Source organism: Leptodactylus fuscus, chromosome 1 (assembly GCF_031893055.1).
Source record: "Leptodactylus fuscus isolate aLepFus1 chromosome 1, aLepFus1.hap2, whole genome shotgun sequence".
In the NCBI taxonomy this organism is placed as follows: Eukaryota; Metazoa; Chordata; class Amphibia; order Anura; family Leptodactylidae; genus Leptodactylus; species Leptodactylus fuscus.
Window position 1 is genome coordinate 65,233,122 of NC_134265.1, and position 16,106 is coordinate 65,249,227.

At 41.2% G+C, this 16,106-nt stretch overlaps 1 protein-coding gene across 1 annotated transcript in view; it reads left to right on the forward strand.

Moving 5' to 3' along the window:
- The window catches only part of SLF1 (SMC5/6 complex localization factor 1), an 86,216-nt gene continuing 70,110 nt past the window's right edge, over window positions 1-16,106 (forward strand). Inside the window, exons 1-2 of the mRNA XM_075271887.1 lie at window positions 1-69; window positions 14,764-14,877. Coding sequence (XP_075127988.1) covers window positions 14,764-14,877 — 114 coding nt within the window. The 5' untranslated portion in view covers window positions 1-69. The remainder of the gene's footprint in view (window positions 70-14,763; window positions 14,878-16,106) is intronic.

Below are 16,106 nucleotides of genomic sequence, written 5' to 3' on the forward strand. Positions count from 1 at the left end.
GAACAGGATGTGTTGATAGATTCTCAGTACATGTGAGCCCACAGTAATTGATTGGGGAAACCTTCCTAGGTACGTGGGGCTGATGTGTTACTTACCTGCACAGAGTGGGGGTGGCGGCTACTTACTGTCTGCACATCTGGAGTTTGGTTTTTTCATTGTATGACATAAGGATTGGTGGATTGCATTCATAGTGTGTGTTATGTAATTGATATGTACTTGTGCACACTGAGTAGACAGGCTCTGATGAGAGTTGTAGTTGGGCAGATACACATTGGTCATATTGAGGTTCAGTGCAGCAGTGTGGTGGTTGTAGTATGTACAGGGGGCAATGCATCATATTATGTCAGGTCTGCTCTAACTGTTATATTTCCCAATGCTGTTGTCATTATTGTAATGTATCCGGCATCCAGAGGCGTGGCTTGTAACTTCAGGGCCCCAATGCAATATTTCTTTTAGGGCCCCTATCTAATTTATATTTTAATGGACAAAGGGACCTTTAGGGCCTCCTCAGTGTCCAAGGCCAGGTAGCGACTGCTACTGCTGCACCTTCTATAGTGACACCCTGCCTGCATCCGTGAGTCACATGACCAGTGCTTGAAAGTGTCACTGTATACATGCAAGCAGTGGTATAACAAATAACCATGGGCCCCGTTCTGCCATGACCCCTTTAAGCAGCAACTTCAGAATTTGAAAAGTGCACAAATGGTTTGGTCTGCTGTATACACAGGGATAAGGTACAAGTGATTTTACATTATAAATAGCTCGGCGATGCCCCCGTGCTGCGATAATGCACCGTACCATGACCCTGTGCTGGGATAATGCACTTGGCGATGTCCCTGTGCTGGGATAACCCTTTTTGACCACATTGGTATGCTTCTGCTCCTACTGAAGGCCTTTAAAGCAGAATTGTGAAGTCGGGAAGCCATTGTTGTGTACATTAAAAAAAAAAAACAACAACAATCCTTGGTCATGTGGTATACAGTCCATGGTCATGTGATGGACACACAGGTACACATCTCGTTATAGTCACAGCACAGTAATCTGACATCTGCCTGGTAACAATCCGTGCACCTGTGTGTCCATCACATGACCATGGACTGATTTTTAATCCACTGGGAGTAAGCAGAATGAATGACAGAAAGCAGAGATCTAGAAAACTGTGAGGAATTGATACAGAAAGTATATTGGAAAATTGTATAACTTTGTATTATGCAAACAATAACATTGGTCTCTCGATATTTGTCTGAAAATGGACATCCCCTTTAAGATTTATATTATGATGTATATAGTAAGGTTTAATTTTGTGTAAATCCCTCTAAGAGCCTTCTCCTGACTGAATATCATGGCTGATAATCATCTTGTCTCTCACAGAAAGTCTGTGCTCAATGATCCATTTTTTGGACTGTTGGGAATAAGTATATATTGGGGGAGATGTACGATAAGGGGAATTTTATTATTAACTGCACACAACGCTTGGTTGAAGCATTGATCTATAGAATAAGCAATATACCAGCGACTAAACGCCTATATCTATCTATGTATATATATATATATATATATATATAATTTTTATTTTTATAAAGTCAATGTCGCTTCTTGGGATATGTTCATACAATAAATAACTATACATATTTTGGAACAGTAAACAATTTTATTGCTGTTTTACTTGTTTAAATACATACAATTATGCCTGCAAATGGCCCCTCTTTGACTCTAATAGGATATATATAGAGTTACTTAGTTAAAGGGGTTGTCCCGTCACAAGGATCCTATCTATACTGCTTGTAAATGTGGAAGTAAGACTTTTCCTAAATACACTGCTTCAGCAAAACTGCTTTGTTTGTCCACTATCTTACTTTATTCATTTTTTTGTGGCCACAGCCCTGACCTGAGTCAAGTGATGTGTCTGCCTGCTCTCAGGGGGGAGGGAGGAGGGGCTAAGTACACGGGAGCGAGCCTGGAGGGGGGGTAGTTTACCCTTTGGGGGACAGGTGAAGCCAGCAACATCGGTATGCTTCTGCCCTGCATGAAGACAGCAGCGGCAGAAGCGATGCTGCTATTCCGGGGGGGCGGAGGAGCGAAATAACAGCATCGCTTCTGCCGCTGCTGGCTTCATGCAGGGCAGAAGCATAGCGATGTTGCTGGCTTCACCTGTGCAGGCATCTAACTCCCCGGCATCCGCTGTAATAGGTGGATGCTGGGGACTGTTAGACACCGGCACAGGCACATTGCTATGCTTCTGCCCTGCATGAAGACAGCAGCGGCAGAAGCGATGCTGTTCCGCTCCGGGGTCACATATGCAAAGCCAAGCGGCGAGATGCCGCCGGCCCTGCGTGCAAGCTCATACACCAGGCTAGCCTTCACAATGCTAATACAGACCCGCAGGGTGTTGGGTCTGTATTCGCATTGTGAAGGGTAGACTGGTGTATGAGCGTGCACGCAGGGCCGGCGGCATCTCGCCGCTTGGCTTTGCATATGTGACCCCGCCCACCAATGACGAGACAAAGCCGGAAGACAGAAGATTTTAGAGGAACGAAGACGGGTAAGTATGCGACGTGGGAGTACCCCTTTAAGGGTATGTTCACATTGCATATTCTACTGGTTTAAAAGATACGGGGCTGATATGCAGCTTTAATTGTGGGTGAGAAAGTGGGCGTCTGTACACCCCATGTATCAGCTGACTGCTGGCTTTCTTATTGTATCCCTTTATGCTTATTCATATGGAATTATTCTCCGGGCTGTGAAGTCAGAATCAGAAAAAGGTTATAGACTGCGGTTTCAAAATAAAATTATTATTTTAATTATATTATACAATTATTAATGTATTATTACTTTGACTTCATAGGAATTTAATGTAATGAATTAGAGGATCATTACTGCTTCTTCTTAACCTTGGCTTGTAGCCATTTATGAAATCGGGCTATGGAGAGATAGATTCAGGGCAGTGGTTTGTCACACTGATTCTTCGTTCACACTTGCACCTGATGTCCGGTGTGTACATTCTGCCAGGTTCCGTTTTCAGCCTCTGCAAAACTGGACAGGGGACGGAAACCCGGCGGTCAGCTTTAAAACCCACTCACTCGAATGTGTTTATAAAGGTAACCGACTGCCCTGTCCGTGGGGAAATTTTTTTTAGTCGGACATGCATGGACTTTGTGTCCGGCTAAAAAAAAAAAACGGTTTCGCCGTGGACAGGCCGCAGGGAGACACGGGCGGTCCCCTTTACAACACCATAAACGGTACATAGGTCAATTTTCATGTGAACTTTACACAGATCTTTTTTGGCAATATGTGAATGAGTCTTAGTAGAATCTCATCCACTTTTCTGGTACTTATGGTATATGCTGCAAATTTCTGGCCACAAAATATGGACAGAAAATCTGCACTGTGTGAACACAATTTCACTGGTTCAAGATGATTTTTATTTTTTTTATGTAGATGGTGAGCCCCATATAGGGATCACAATGTACTTTTTTTTTTCCCTATCAGTATGTCTTTGGAGTATGGGAGGAAATCCATGCAAACACGGGGAGAACATACAAACTCCTCGCAGACGTTGTTCCCGGTGGGATTGGAACCCAGGACTCCAGCGCTGCAAGGCTACAGTGCTAACCACTGAGCCTCCGTGTTGCCCCCATTTCAAGATGAATTTGACCCAATCTTTAATATAAAACTTCACTGACTAGAATCATAGGTCCGAAAATCCTAGGTTTCAGAAATAATAAAACCTAACTTATTAAGTTGACCAATAAAACACAAATATAATATGTGCTCAAAATAAAAGCGTAAAAGCGTCAGAATCAACCAAAAATGGTAAAAACTACCAGAGGAGTCCAGCGCTATGATATAACAGAGCTGCACCCTCATATGATAGGACATAGACAGCCTAGTAATCAGCCCAAAGTGTATGCTAACATACACTAACAAGCTAACATTGGACTTTGCAGACTTGTTTAAAAAAAATGTTAAAATGTTCAAACAATTGTAGGCATAAATTGCCAAAATCTGCCATTTTGGGCTAAAAATTTATCTTATGTTGCGGAATGGGATTTACATACTCTTGATCTATTTTGAGGATAGCTAAGTAGTATCTGATCAGTGGGGATGTAAAATCCAGAACACTCATCGATCAGTTTGGGTGGGTGAGCACTGTGGCCTCTTTACAGTGCCGAACATTCAGTAGGCTCTGTACTTGGTATTGCATCTGAGCCCCTTTAAATTGAATGGGACTGTTCTGATGCACCATGTGACCGATAAATGTGATGTCATTGGCACAGGGAAGAGTCCGCAGCAGTCACAATTTCCGTTGATTGACAAGTGATGTCAGACCCTAACCATCACATCCTAATGACCTGTCCTAAGAATAGACTATCAATACGTACGACCTGGGGCCCCATGGGATGGGAACGCCACAATTTACCCGTGGCGAAAACGGTGCAGGAAAAATTGTGGCCTTTTACAGTATGCAAAGCGGATGGAGTTCTAGCAAATCCCATGCCCACTTTGCGGTGAAAAATGTCATGCGAACACGCCACAATTTCCAAAACCGGCGTGGAAGTTGCATAATGTCAATTATAGCTACAGAAACACCGGTAGCTTCCCCATAGACGTAATTGTAACAGAGAGTCCATGGAGGAAAACTCTGTGAACTTTCTGCTTAAAACACTGTGGGAGGAACCACAATACATTGCTGGCGCGGTTTTTCCGTCTGCGCTTTTTGGCTTAGCCTCACACAAGTATTCTTTAGCATGTATATTTAGGAGTAGATTTTTCTATACAGCCCGTTTGTTTCCTGCTTTCTAGTCTTCTTTCTTGGCAAGCATACAATATGCCCCAATGTCAGGATATAATAATGGAAGGCTAACCTTATATGAAAAGAATCATTTAGTACTGAATTGATCTGTGAAATCACAAAAAAACATTACAGGAAAAATAAATTTGACTTTGTTTGCTGGTTAACAATTCTTAACAGGAAATCTAGCATTTAGAAGCCATCATATCAAAAAAGTCATCATGATCTTAGCTCCAAATAATAGAGAGTGTCACTGTCAATTTTGCCTTCTCACATTCGCTTCCCTTCACTTCATCTGATTTTAATAATCCCTGTCAAACCACAAACAGTCCACATTACGTTCCTGACACCGGAGCTTTCAAGAAGACGGGATCTCAACATTCATTTAGACACTACAAAAGAAAGCTGTCCAGCTGGACAAATATTATTTCCACACTTGACAGTCTCCACAGTTAAGTATGCCTTTTAATTTTAACTGGAGCTGCCAAGGGTTTGATATGAGCTTCTTGTTCACTGTAGATTGACTTGCAGGATTAGGAGAGCAACAACTGTAATTGTGTTAGACTAGGATTTCTTTTTTTTTCCTTTGGAGACGACAAAACCAAGAGCACAATATGAGGCTTCTGGATATGGCTGCAATACAGGTCACCCTGCTACTGCATATGAGTATACGGTATATATACACAGTCCCCGATCAGCGAGAACATAATATAGGTGAGTACTAGAGATGAGCGAGTAGTATTCGATCAAGTAGGTATTCGATCAAATACTATGGTATTCAAAATATTCGTACTCGATCGAATACTACTAGCTATTCGCAGTAAATATTCGATTCAGAGCCAGCGTTGATTGGCCGAATGCTATACAGTGTATAACATTCGGCAAATCAACGCTGGTTCTGCCGCAGGATCGTCCCTGCTAGTCAGGAGAGCTGGCAGCTTGATGTTACGAGGGAGCTGACTTTTTCTCATAGGAATGAATTGACCAGCGTTGATTGGCCAGTGTACAGCATTTGGCCAATCAACGCTGGTTCTGCCGGAGGCTCGTCTGTGAGGAGGCGGAGTCTAAGATCGGACCACAAAGGAGACTGTTGTGGTCCAATCTTAGACTCCGCCTCCTCACAGACGAGCCTCCGGCAGAACTAGTGTTGATTGGCTGAATGCTGTACACTGGCCAATCAACACTGGTCTATTCATTCCTATGAGAAAAAGTCAGCTCCTTTGTAACAGCAAGCTGCCAGCTCTCCCGACTAGCAAGGACGAGCCTGCTGCAGAACCAGCGTTGAGTTGCTGCAGACTCGTCCTTGCTAGTCAGGAGAGCTGGCAGCTTGCGGTTATGAGAGAGCTTACTTTTTATTAGCGCAACTGCAAGCGCTGTGCAGTTAAAGCGCACAACCTCTTAGACTATAATGGGGTCCGTGCGCTTTAACTGCACAGCGCTCCTCCTAAACACTCTCCTCCTGCTACTCGTGGACTTGGTGACTCTCCTTTAGTCGAATAGTGGTCTCCCCTAAAACGAGCATTTTTTTCCCATAGACTATAATGGGATTCGATATTCAATTGAGTAGTCGAATATTGAGGCTCTACTCGAAACGAATCTCGAATATTTCACTGTTCGCTCATCTCTAGTGAGTAATATTGACACTTGTTACAATGGCACCTGTCTAAAGATAGGATATAATAGGCGTGAAGTGAGAGTCTTGAAGTTGATGGACGAGCTTAAATATCAGAGCAACTTTGACAAGTGCCGAATTGTGATGGCTAGATAGCTTTGGTCAGAGTATCTCTAAAACCTCACATCTTGAGGTTTTCCCTGGTGTGCAGTCTAACTGAAAGTGCTCCAAAGAAAGGGAACCGGTAACAGGGTCATAGGTGCTCACAGTGTATTAATGCGTATGAGGGGTCAAGGCTGGGTCTTCTGGTCTCATCACACAGATGTAGGACAAATTGTTTAATGCTGGTTCTGTGTAATAGAAAAGGGGTCAGTACACTCAGTGCAGCAGTTATCCTCTGTGGACTTTTGTTAGGTATAATTGACATGCTGTGATTTCCAAAAAAATGATGTTTTTTCAAATTGCAACATTCCAGCTGCAAATATTTTTCTGCAATGTGTGGATTGAATTAGCTAGAATCTCATCCACTTTGGAGGTAATGTAAAACACTGTGGCATTTTTGCAACATTGGACCCTAACCTTAGTGGGTATTAGAACTGTATTATGAGGCTATGGTGGTTGTAATGAATTACATTTTCACTTGGACACCCATTTCTCTGTCCATCTGACGTTTCCTTTTCTTGGTCATGGGAAAGCACTGATAGTGATTCTATGGACAATATCCTACTGAGGAAAATTGGTCCTGAAATTCTTTCGGATTTTTCTGAGACGCATACAATCTACCTACCACACTTCCTTGACTATGGAAGCCTCTTTCAGCAGGATGATGTGGCCTGCTACACTGTAAGAATTGTTTAGGTACATTCTGAGGAGTCTATCACCTCACCTAAGAATATTCTACTGTTGGTGGAGCCACATGGTGGCTCAGTGGTTAGCACTGCAGCCTTGCAGCGCTGGAGTCCCGGTGTTCAAATTCCGCCAAGGGCAAAAAACCGTTTGCATGGATTTCCATCCCATATTCCAAAAAGACATACTGATAGGGAAAAAAATGTACATTGTGAGCTCTATGTGGGGCTCACAATCTACATTTAAAAGAAACAAAAAAAAAAGAATATTCTACTGTCACCACTGAGTTACGTCACGGTGATAAACCACATCCGTTTGTTTGGTATGTTACTTTTGTAGATTTGGAGAAAAAAAAGCTCTGAAATGTTAAGCAGATGAGGGAGTTGTAGCAGTAAGAGTGATCCTTCATCTCCTAGAGCCCTGTTCTTACCAATCCTACCATCTCCTCTCCGAGCCCCTCTATGTATTGGGAGCTCATTCTCCCACTGCTATGACTTCACCCAAACCACTTGAGCAGTTAAGTCCTGTTCCTTGAGTACCAACTGCTTCAGACTAAGACTCTAAGGTTTTTTTTTTTTCCTCCAAAAGTGAAAAACATAACAAAGGTATATTGTATATCTCTGTAATGTAGTGGTAGCAGTTGAATATGCTTGGGAATGGTTGTAGACTCCCTATAGTAACATTTTTAGATCTTCTCATTTGAGCACTTATGGGATGTGCTTAAAAAAAGATATCTGATCCATGAAGGCCTTAGTGCACACGGAGTTTTTTGGTCAGGATTTTGAGGCTGAGTTCGCCTCAAAATCCTGACCAAACAGACAGCTCCCATTGAAATCAGCTCCCGGGAGACAGCTCCTGGAAAAAGAAAGGATATGCGCCTGAAGACATTCCCGACTAGGCCCATTCATTGAGTCCTCCGCCTCAGTTTCCGGACGAAAAAATCCCGAAGGCTATACATGAATTAGAGAGTCTGCTAGACCATATCACTCTCTGCAAAGCTTTAGCCTGATGCCACATGTTGCAGAAAGGCTGCATTTTGTCGCAGATTTTAACTGCAGTTTTTTGAGCCAAAGCCAAGTGTGGCCTCAAAAGGAACATGAAGTATAAAGGAAGATCTTAGGCCACAAAGACTAATAATAGACTGACATTTGCTAATTCAGTAGGGATTTTTTTTGCAGCAGTCGCCTTATTTACTGTACATCACAAACATGATAGACAGGATTACAGTAGAAGTTAACAGTGGAAGCTCACGCAAGATGGCAGCCCCCATAATTATGTATAGCAAATATAATAAATATAATAATACAATCAGAAAAAAAACATATTAGAAAAATGTCATAGATTTTACTGTCTGGTATTAATAAATTGAAAAATTGGAGATATATTCTTTTTAATAGTGGACTCACACAGTGGTTGTGCCATCATCGTCCAGTCTTAGTGGAGGTGTCACCATCTTATATACAGTCCTATGAAAAAGTTTGGGCACCCCTATTAATCTTAATCATTTTTTGTTCTAAATATTTTGGTGTTTGCAACAGCCATTTCAGTTTGATATATCTAATAACTGATGGACACAGTAATATTTCAGGATTGAAATGAGGTTTATTGTACTAACAGAAAATGTGCAATATGCATTAAACCAAAATTTGACCGGTGCAAAAGTATGGGCACCCTTATCATTTTATTGATTTGAATTCCCCTAACTACTTTTTACTGACTTACTGAAGCACAAAATTGGTTTTGTAACCTCAGTGAGCTTTGAACTTCATAGCCAGATGTATCCAATCATAAGAAAAGGTATTTAAGGTGGCCAATTGCAAGTTGATCTCCTATTTGAATCTCCTCTGAAGAGTGGCATCATGGGCTACTCAAAACAACTCTCAAATGATCTGAAAACAAAGATTGTTCAACATAGTTGTTCAGGGGAAGGATACAAAAAATTGTCTCAGAGATTTAACCTGTCAGTTTCCACTGTGAGGAACATAGTAAGGAAATGGAAGAGCACAGGGACAGTTCTTGTTAAGCCCAGAAGTGTACGGCCAAGAAAAATATCAGAAAGACAGAGAAGAAGAATGGTGAGAACAGTCAAGGACAATCCACAGACCACCTCCAAAGAGCTGCAGCATCATCTTGCTGCAGATGGTGTCACTGTGCATCGGTCAACTATACAGCGCACTTTGCATAAATAGAAGCTGTATGGGAGAGTGATGAGAAAGAAGCCGTTTCTGCACGTACGCCACAAATAGAGTTGCCTGAGGTATGAAAAAGCACATTTGGACAAGGCAGCTTCATTTTGGAAACAAAAATTGAGTTGTTTGGTTATAAAAAAAAAAAAGGCGTTATGCATGGCGTCCAAAAAGAAACAGCATTCCAAGAAAAACACTTGCTACCCACTGTAAAATTTGGCGGAGGTTCCATCATGCTTTGGGGCTGTGTGGCCAATGCCGGCACCGGGAATCTTGTTAAAGTTGAGGGTCGCATGGATTCCACTCAGTATCAGCAGATTCTTGAGAATAATGTTCAAGAATCAGTGACGAAGTTGAAGTTACGCCGGGGATGGATATTTCAGCAAGACAATGATCCAAAACACCGCTCCAAATCCTCAGGCATTCATGCAGAGGAACAATTACAATGTTCTGGAATGGCCATCCCAGTCCCCAGACCTGAATATCATTGAACATCTGTGGGATGATTTGAAGCGGGCTGTCCATGCTCGGCGACCATCTAACTTAACTGAACTTGAATTGTTTGTCCAAAATACCTTTATCCAGGATCCAGGAACTGATTAAAAGCTACAGGAAGCGACTAGAGGCTGTTATCTTTGCAAAAGGAGGATCTACTAAATATTAATGTCACTTTTCTGTTGAGGTGCCTATACTTTTGCACCGGTCAAATTTTGGTTTAATGCATATTGCACATTTTCTGTTAGTACAATAAACCTCATTTCAATCCTGAAATATTACTGTGTCCATCAGTTATTAGATATATCAAACTGAAATGGCTGTTGCAAATACCAAAATATTTAGAACTAAAAATGATTAAGATTAATAGGGGTGCCCAAACTTTTTCATAGGACTGTAATTATTGATTGATTTTGAATGAATTCAATGTATTTAATTGATTTTGAGAAAATTGCAGCCTCGATATGACCGCACTGTGTAAATACATGTATAGATTTTTCTAATTTTTGTCCAAAATTGAGTAGACGTCAGCGAGGTATACATGTATGTGTAGTAATTTGTGTTCTCCGTTAATCATAATGATCTGACAATGAAGATGGACGTCAGGATAAAACAGGAGCCTATTGTTATTACTCTACCAATTTTCACAGAATCTCGAACATTTGCCACATTCCAATTAGCAACATGACATCTTATCTCTAATAGGCCGTTGTTAAAAGCTTTATTCTCATTTTTCCTTTCCTATCTGCAATGTCGTCTTCAAAGTGAACTTTCTAGCACAGTTCACAGTTTCACATAAATCACTTTAAAAGTAATTGATTTTTCTGATGAACTTGACAGTCGTTGAATAATTAGTGCTTTATTTAAAGCTTGCATATGTCAATCAAACACCTTACATTACTTAAAACGGGAGACGTTAACTCCTTCAGCTTTCAGCTCCTGCACTTTACAACTGCGCTCATCTATGAATCAGATGAGCATTCACAATTCCAGTTGGGTAGAATAATAAAAATGTGAGGCTGGCTAATAGAGAGGAATTATAATTAGCTTTACTACTACGAGTAGAACCATGGAAGTTTACATGTGGGGAAAGACTGTTTCGTTAAATGGTCCGGTTCCTTAAGGTAATCACCTTGAGTCTACTTAGTATATTGGAAACAAGTAGGAGTAATGCCAAGAATAGAGCAGGGATTATATTCTTGGCAGCACCAAAAGCGGTAAACAGCAGCCTGTATGTCCTGTGAACAGACTGAAGGTTGTGCTTATTTGTCCTAGCACATTCATTAGGTACCACCTAAAATTCTGGTACTCCCATCAGCTCCTCAGATGTGTAACTTTACATTCATACACATTGAACTATATTTGCCAAGTGGATGCCAAAACACTCGGTCTGTCCACGTCTACTTGTAACCTATGTATATCTTCTATAGACAGCGCTGTACTATATAGCTTGCTGTCAACTAGACAGTGCTATTAATCTCATCTCCTATAATGATAATTAAGTAAAATGACAGCAGACCCAGCACTGAACTCTGGGTACACCTCATATACCAAAGGACCCAGCATTGAACCCTGGGGTACACCACTTACCAGTGGACCAGTCTGAGGTGCATTAATTGATCACTACTCTCTGGATATGATGATCCTTCAGCCAGTTTTCAATCCAATTATAAGCTATATTTTCCAAACTAATGGACCTGTTTTTACTCATAAAACATGTATGAGGGACAATATCAAATGCCTTTGAAAAGTCCATGAACACTATATCCCCAGCCTCCCCTCTGTCCGCTGCATCCCCAGCCTCCCCTCTGTCCGCTGCATCCCCAGCCTCCCCTCTGTCCGCTGCATCCCCAGCCTCCCCTCTGTCCACTGCATCCCCAGCCTCCCCTCTGTCCGCTGCATCCCCAGCCTCCCCTCTGTCCGCTGCATCCACAGCCTCCCCTCTGCCCGCTACATTCACAGCCTCCCCTCTGTCCAGACTTCTACTCGCCTCTTCATAAAATCAAATCAGGTTAGTCTGACAACTTGTGTCCTTGGTAAACCATGCTGTCTGTCACTTAAAATATTACGTATATTCACATATTCCTGTATATAGTATTTTAAGGGCCTCTAAGTTTCCCCACAGTGGATGTTAAGCTTCCCTGGGGAGGACCTACAGACCTTTTTGACGTTTACTTAGAGAAAATCTTTAACACTGCAAAATTTTAAATTATTTATATTTGCAAAAATCGTTTTGTTTTTTAATTGTCTACAAATTTAAATATTGTTCTTGGGGAAACCAAATTCAAGCCAGTTAAGGATGTTCTTATCTGTACAGCTTAGTGGTACTCATTGGTGCGGACAAGCAAAGTATGCTGTTGTTTTGTTGTAGGTTATACGGTCATTCTGCAGAGTTATGTATGTTCAAAGCGTGAAATGAATACTGTATAAAGGTGACAATAGGCTAGAGAAATGGAGCACTAAAGTACGATGTGATCTTTTTTTCTCTCCATGTTTTCTTGTTCTAAAAATACCATCACTTGTTACAGTGTAGAAGGATGTAGTCTTCTACATTAACCGACAGAACAAAAGTCATCCATTAGAATCCGGTATACTTTACCTTTGTATCTGTTTAAGAACCTGTACTCTGTGGGTTGTCTACAGGGACAGTCCCATGGGGAGGTTTTAGCAGGAAAAGCCTAGAATAACATTTTATCTGGATTGAAATATTCAAATTAGTTGAAAATTGATATTATGGTGGTAGATCTGCTTTATGTTAACCTCTGTGTACTGTATGAATGTGATCAAGAACAGATAAGGCCAGAATCAACCTGCTGACAAAAGCAATGGTAACTGGGTTGTCTACTTTGGCAATGTTCACGTAACATATTTCTAATCCACCAGTAATGTGTGTTTGTGGACTAAACATTCAGAAATTTAAAACATGGCAGATCTGTAGATTATTGATACCATTCATACCGAAGGTCTCGCTCCTTTTGTGTACTCTGGTGCTGCCTTACATTTCTTTCTGTTCTTTATGTAGGTACTGAAAATTGTCTATCATACTTGTCTGTCTATCGTGAATGGACAAAGGTTGGGTCAGTTTTATCACAATGAAGTTAGGTGGGCAATATATGAAAACTTATGAAAAATTTACTTGCAGAAACATCCACAGCAGTGCCACATACTCATTGGTCCCTTTTGCAGCTTTATTTTACTCGTTGCTGCTTGTATCACTGTTATTTACATACAGTGAATTTGTAGACAAACTACATTCCCCATGATTCATCTGCCTGATCTCACTCTAAGTGTGCCCCTCTTTTCTCCACTCTCCCCTGCCATGGAATCAAAGGTAATAAATCACTCCCACAACCAAGGCCATGTTCTACTGTGATATTTTTTGCTGCCTTAACTGCTCACTGAGAAGGGTAATTATTGCTTGCAAATGAAACATCACTCTGAGGTCGACTGATATGACCTGATAATAAATCAGATAAACGGTGCCGAATTTAAACAGGATATATATTAGGAAGTGATTTGTATTGCTGGATCCTTCTACTTGGCCCTTTTTTTTTTTTTTTTTTTTTTTTTTTTTTTTTTTTTAAAGCACCTTTAGGCTAAAGCCTCACATTGCGGAAACACAGCTTTTTTTGTTGCGGTTTTTTGAGCCAAAGTCAGGAGTGGATTGAGCAGATGGTAGAAGTATAAGTACTCCTATATATTTCCCATTCCTTTTGTAGCCACTCCTAAGTTTGGCTAAAAAAAAAACGCAACAAAATCTGCAACAAAAGAAGCTGTGTTTCCGCAATGTGAGGCTTCAGCCTTAATCATTCTATTTTTCATTTTGTTTTCCTTATGCGTTTTTCTGCAGTTTGTTCAAATTCAGTTTTATTGGTATTGTTATGATCTTCACTATTTCTTACGAAATCTGAACCATTATGGAGATTTGCAATTCAAAAGTACCGTATTTTGCGGACTATAAGGTGCACCGGACTATAAGGCGCATTACCCATGAGCGCCTTATAGTCCTGCCTAGGTACCTGGAAGCGCTCGGCACGCGAGGAGTTAAAGGGATTCTACCATTAAAAGAACTTCTTCCTTCTTGATCACGTCGGAATAGTCTCCTTACCTTTTTACCATAGCCAGTGCCGCCTTCTTCTGCAGCTCCGTCTCTGTCTCCTTTGGGCCTCATGGATGACGCATGCGCAGTCGGCTCTAACAGGCTCTCGCAGCCAGAGCTGACTGCGCATGCGTCATCCATGAGGCCCAAAGAAGACGACACGGAAGGCGCGAACACAGCTCAGGGAGAAGGCGGCGCTGGCTATGGGAAAGGTAAGAGACGAATAGCCTTTTTAAGGCTATTCCGACGTGGTCAGGGGGAAGAAGTTCTTTTAATGGTAGAATCTAGAGTTGAGCGAGTACTGTTCGGATCGGCTGATCCGAACAGTACTCGCTCATCTCTAGTAGAATCCCTTTAAGCAGCGGCCGCCGGCAAAGTCTGCACGCCGCTTGCATACATTACAATGAGAGCGCGCTATTCAAATAGTTAGAGATGAACGAATACTATTTGAATAGTGCGCTCCCATTGCAATGTATGGAAGCGGCATGGAGACTTTGCCAGCGGCCGCCGCTTAACTCCTCGCGTGCCGCCGCTTCAAGCCTTCAAGGCACACCGGACTATAAGGCGCACTTTCGATTTCTGAGGAAATCAAAGTATTTTATGTGCGCCTTATAGTCCGGAAAATACGGTACAAATATTCTCAAATGACAAAACTACAACATAGCTTGTATTACGTTTTCCATTCTTTTTCTTACCTTGAATATTGTTTCCCTTTTTTTATTTTATCCCTCAGATGGCGGGGACTCGGAGTAAGCGAATTGTTCAGTTAACGGGTTTTAGAGATACAGAGAAAGAAACACTGATCCAACTACTCGGCAAACTTCGCTGTGTTGTTATTGATTCCGAGGTGCGATAACAGATGTGTTTATTACAGTCTATCTGACTCCCTAGGTTATTTGTTTCATAATAATATAAGGTGGTAGTGAGGGGTGGGTGTATTATTAGGATTTGCTTTTATTTGTTTTTGTCCTAAAAGTTCTCTGCTCTGACCTGATCCAGATGTTGCATGCATTTACCTGTATAGTTTATCATTTGCAGAGTTTCTCTGTAATCGATCAATACAGTTCATGTACATAGGACGTACCGTATATACTCGAGTATAAGCCGAATTTTTCAGCACAGTTTTTGTGCTGAAAAAGCCCCCCTCGGCTTATATTTGAGTGAGTCTATGACCAGCCACAATAGTAATGTATAGAATCTCCCATGAAATAGTGAAAAAAAAAAAGTTTTAAAAACATCTAAAAAAAAAATAATAAGTAAATAAAAGTTCTAAATCTCTCCTTTCCCTAGAATACATATGAAAGTAGAAAATGACTGTGAAACACATACACATTAGGTATCCCTGTGTCTGAAAGTGCTCGGTCTACTGAATATAGGGGATCTGCAGTGCTCCTGTTCTGTCGGGAAGGGGTTAATAGGAACACTGCAGATCCCCTATATTCAGCCAGACTGAATTCCAAGTGGGGGAAAGAAAAAACAGTCCTCAAGCTCAGGGAAGGGGCAGACGGACAACCAAAACACCCCCTCCCCTTTCCCAGCACCAGCAAGTACTGCACCCAAAAACTCTGACCATTTTAATTTTTGAAATTTTCCAGTAGCTGCTGCATGAGTACTCTCAAAAGGCAGTACATATACATCTGTTTGGGCTGTATGTTGTTCTTGGTTTGTATAGAATAGGTTAGCTCACCTAGAATAACTTATAACTAAATAACTTATAGCCATCAGTTACTGTCCGTTTGTGTCCGTTATAATAGGTCTCTGTTATTTTTTTGTTATTTTTTTTAAATGAACACCTTCTGAGAGGACACCAACAATAGTGTGAACCCTACCTGATAAATTATAAGAACTCCAAAAAGGTGGTATTGAAAAATCTAACTTCTGTAACTTAGCCAAGCCCCCATACAGCTGAGGTTAAGCAGGCATTTTGCATTTTGTTATACTTTTCAAGACAATACAATAAAAAGCTTGCCCAGTATAATAAAGCCTACCATAAAATAGAGTTCAGTGTTTTCCATGCCACTTTTTTTTTTTCCTTTACTCCACACTAAAATTTAAAAAGGAGTAGAAGTGCAAGTG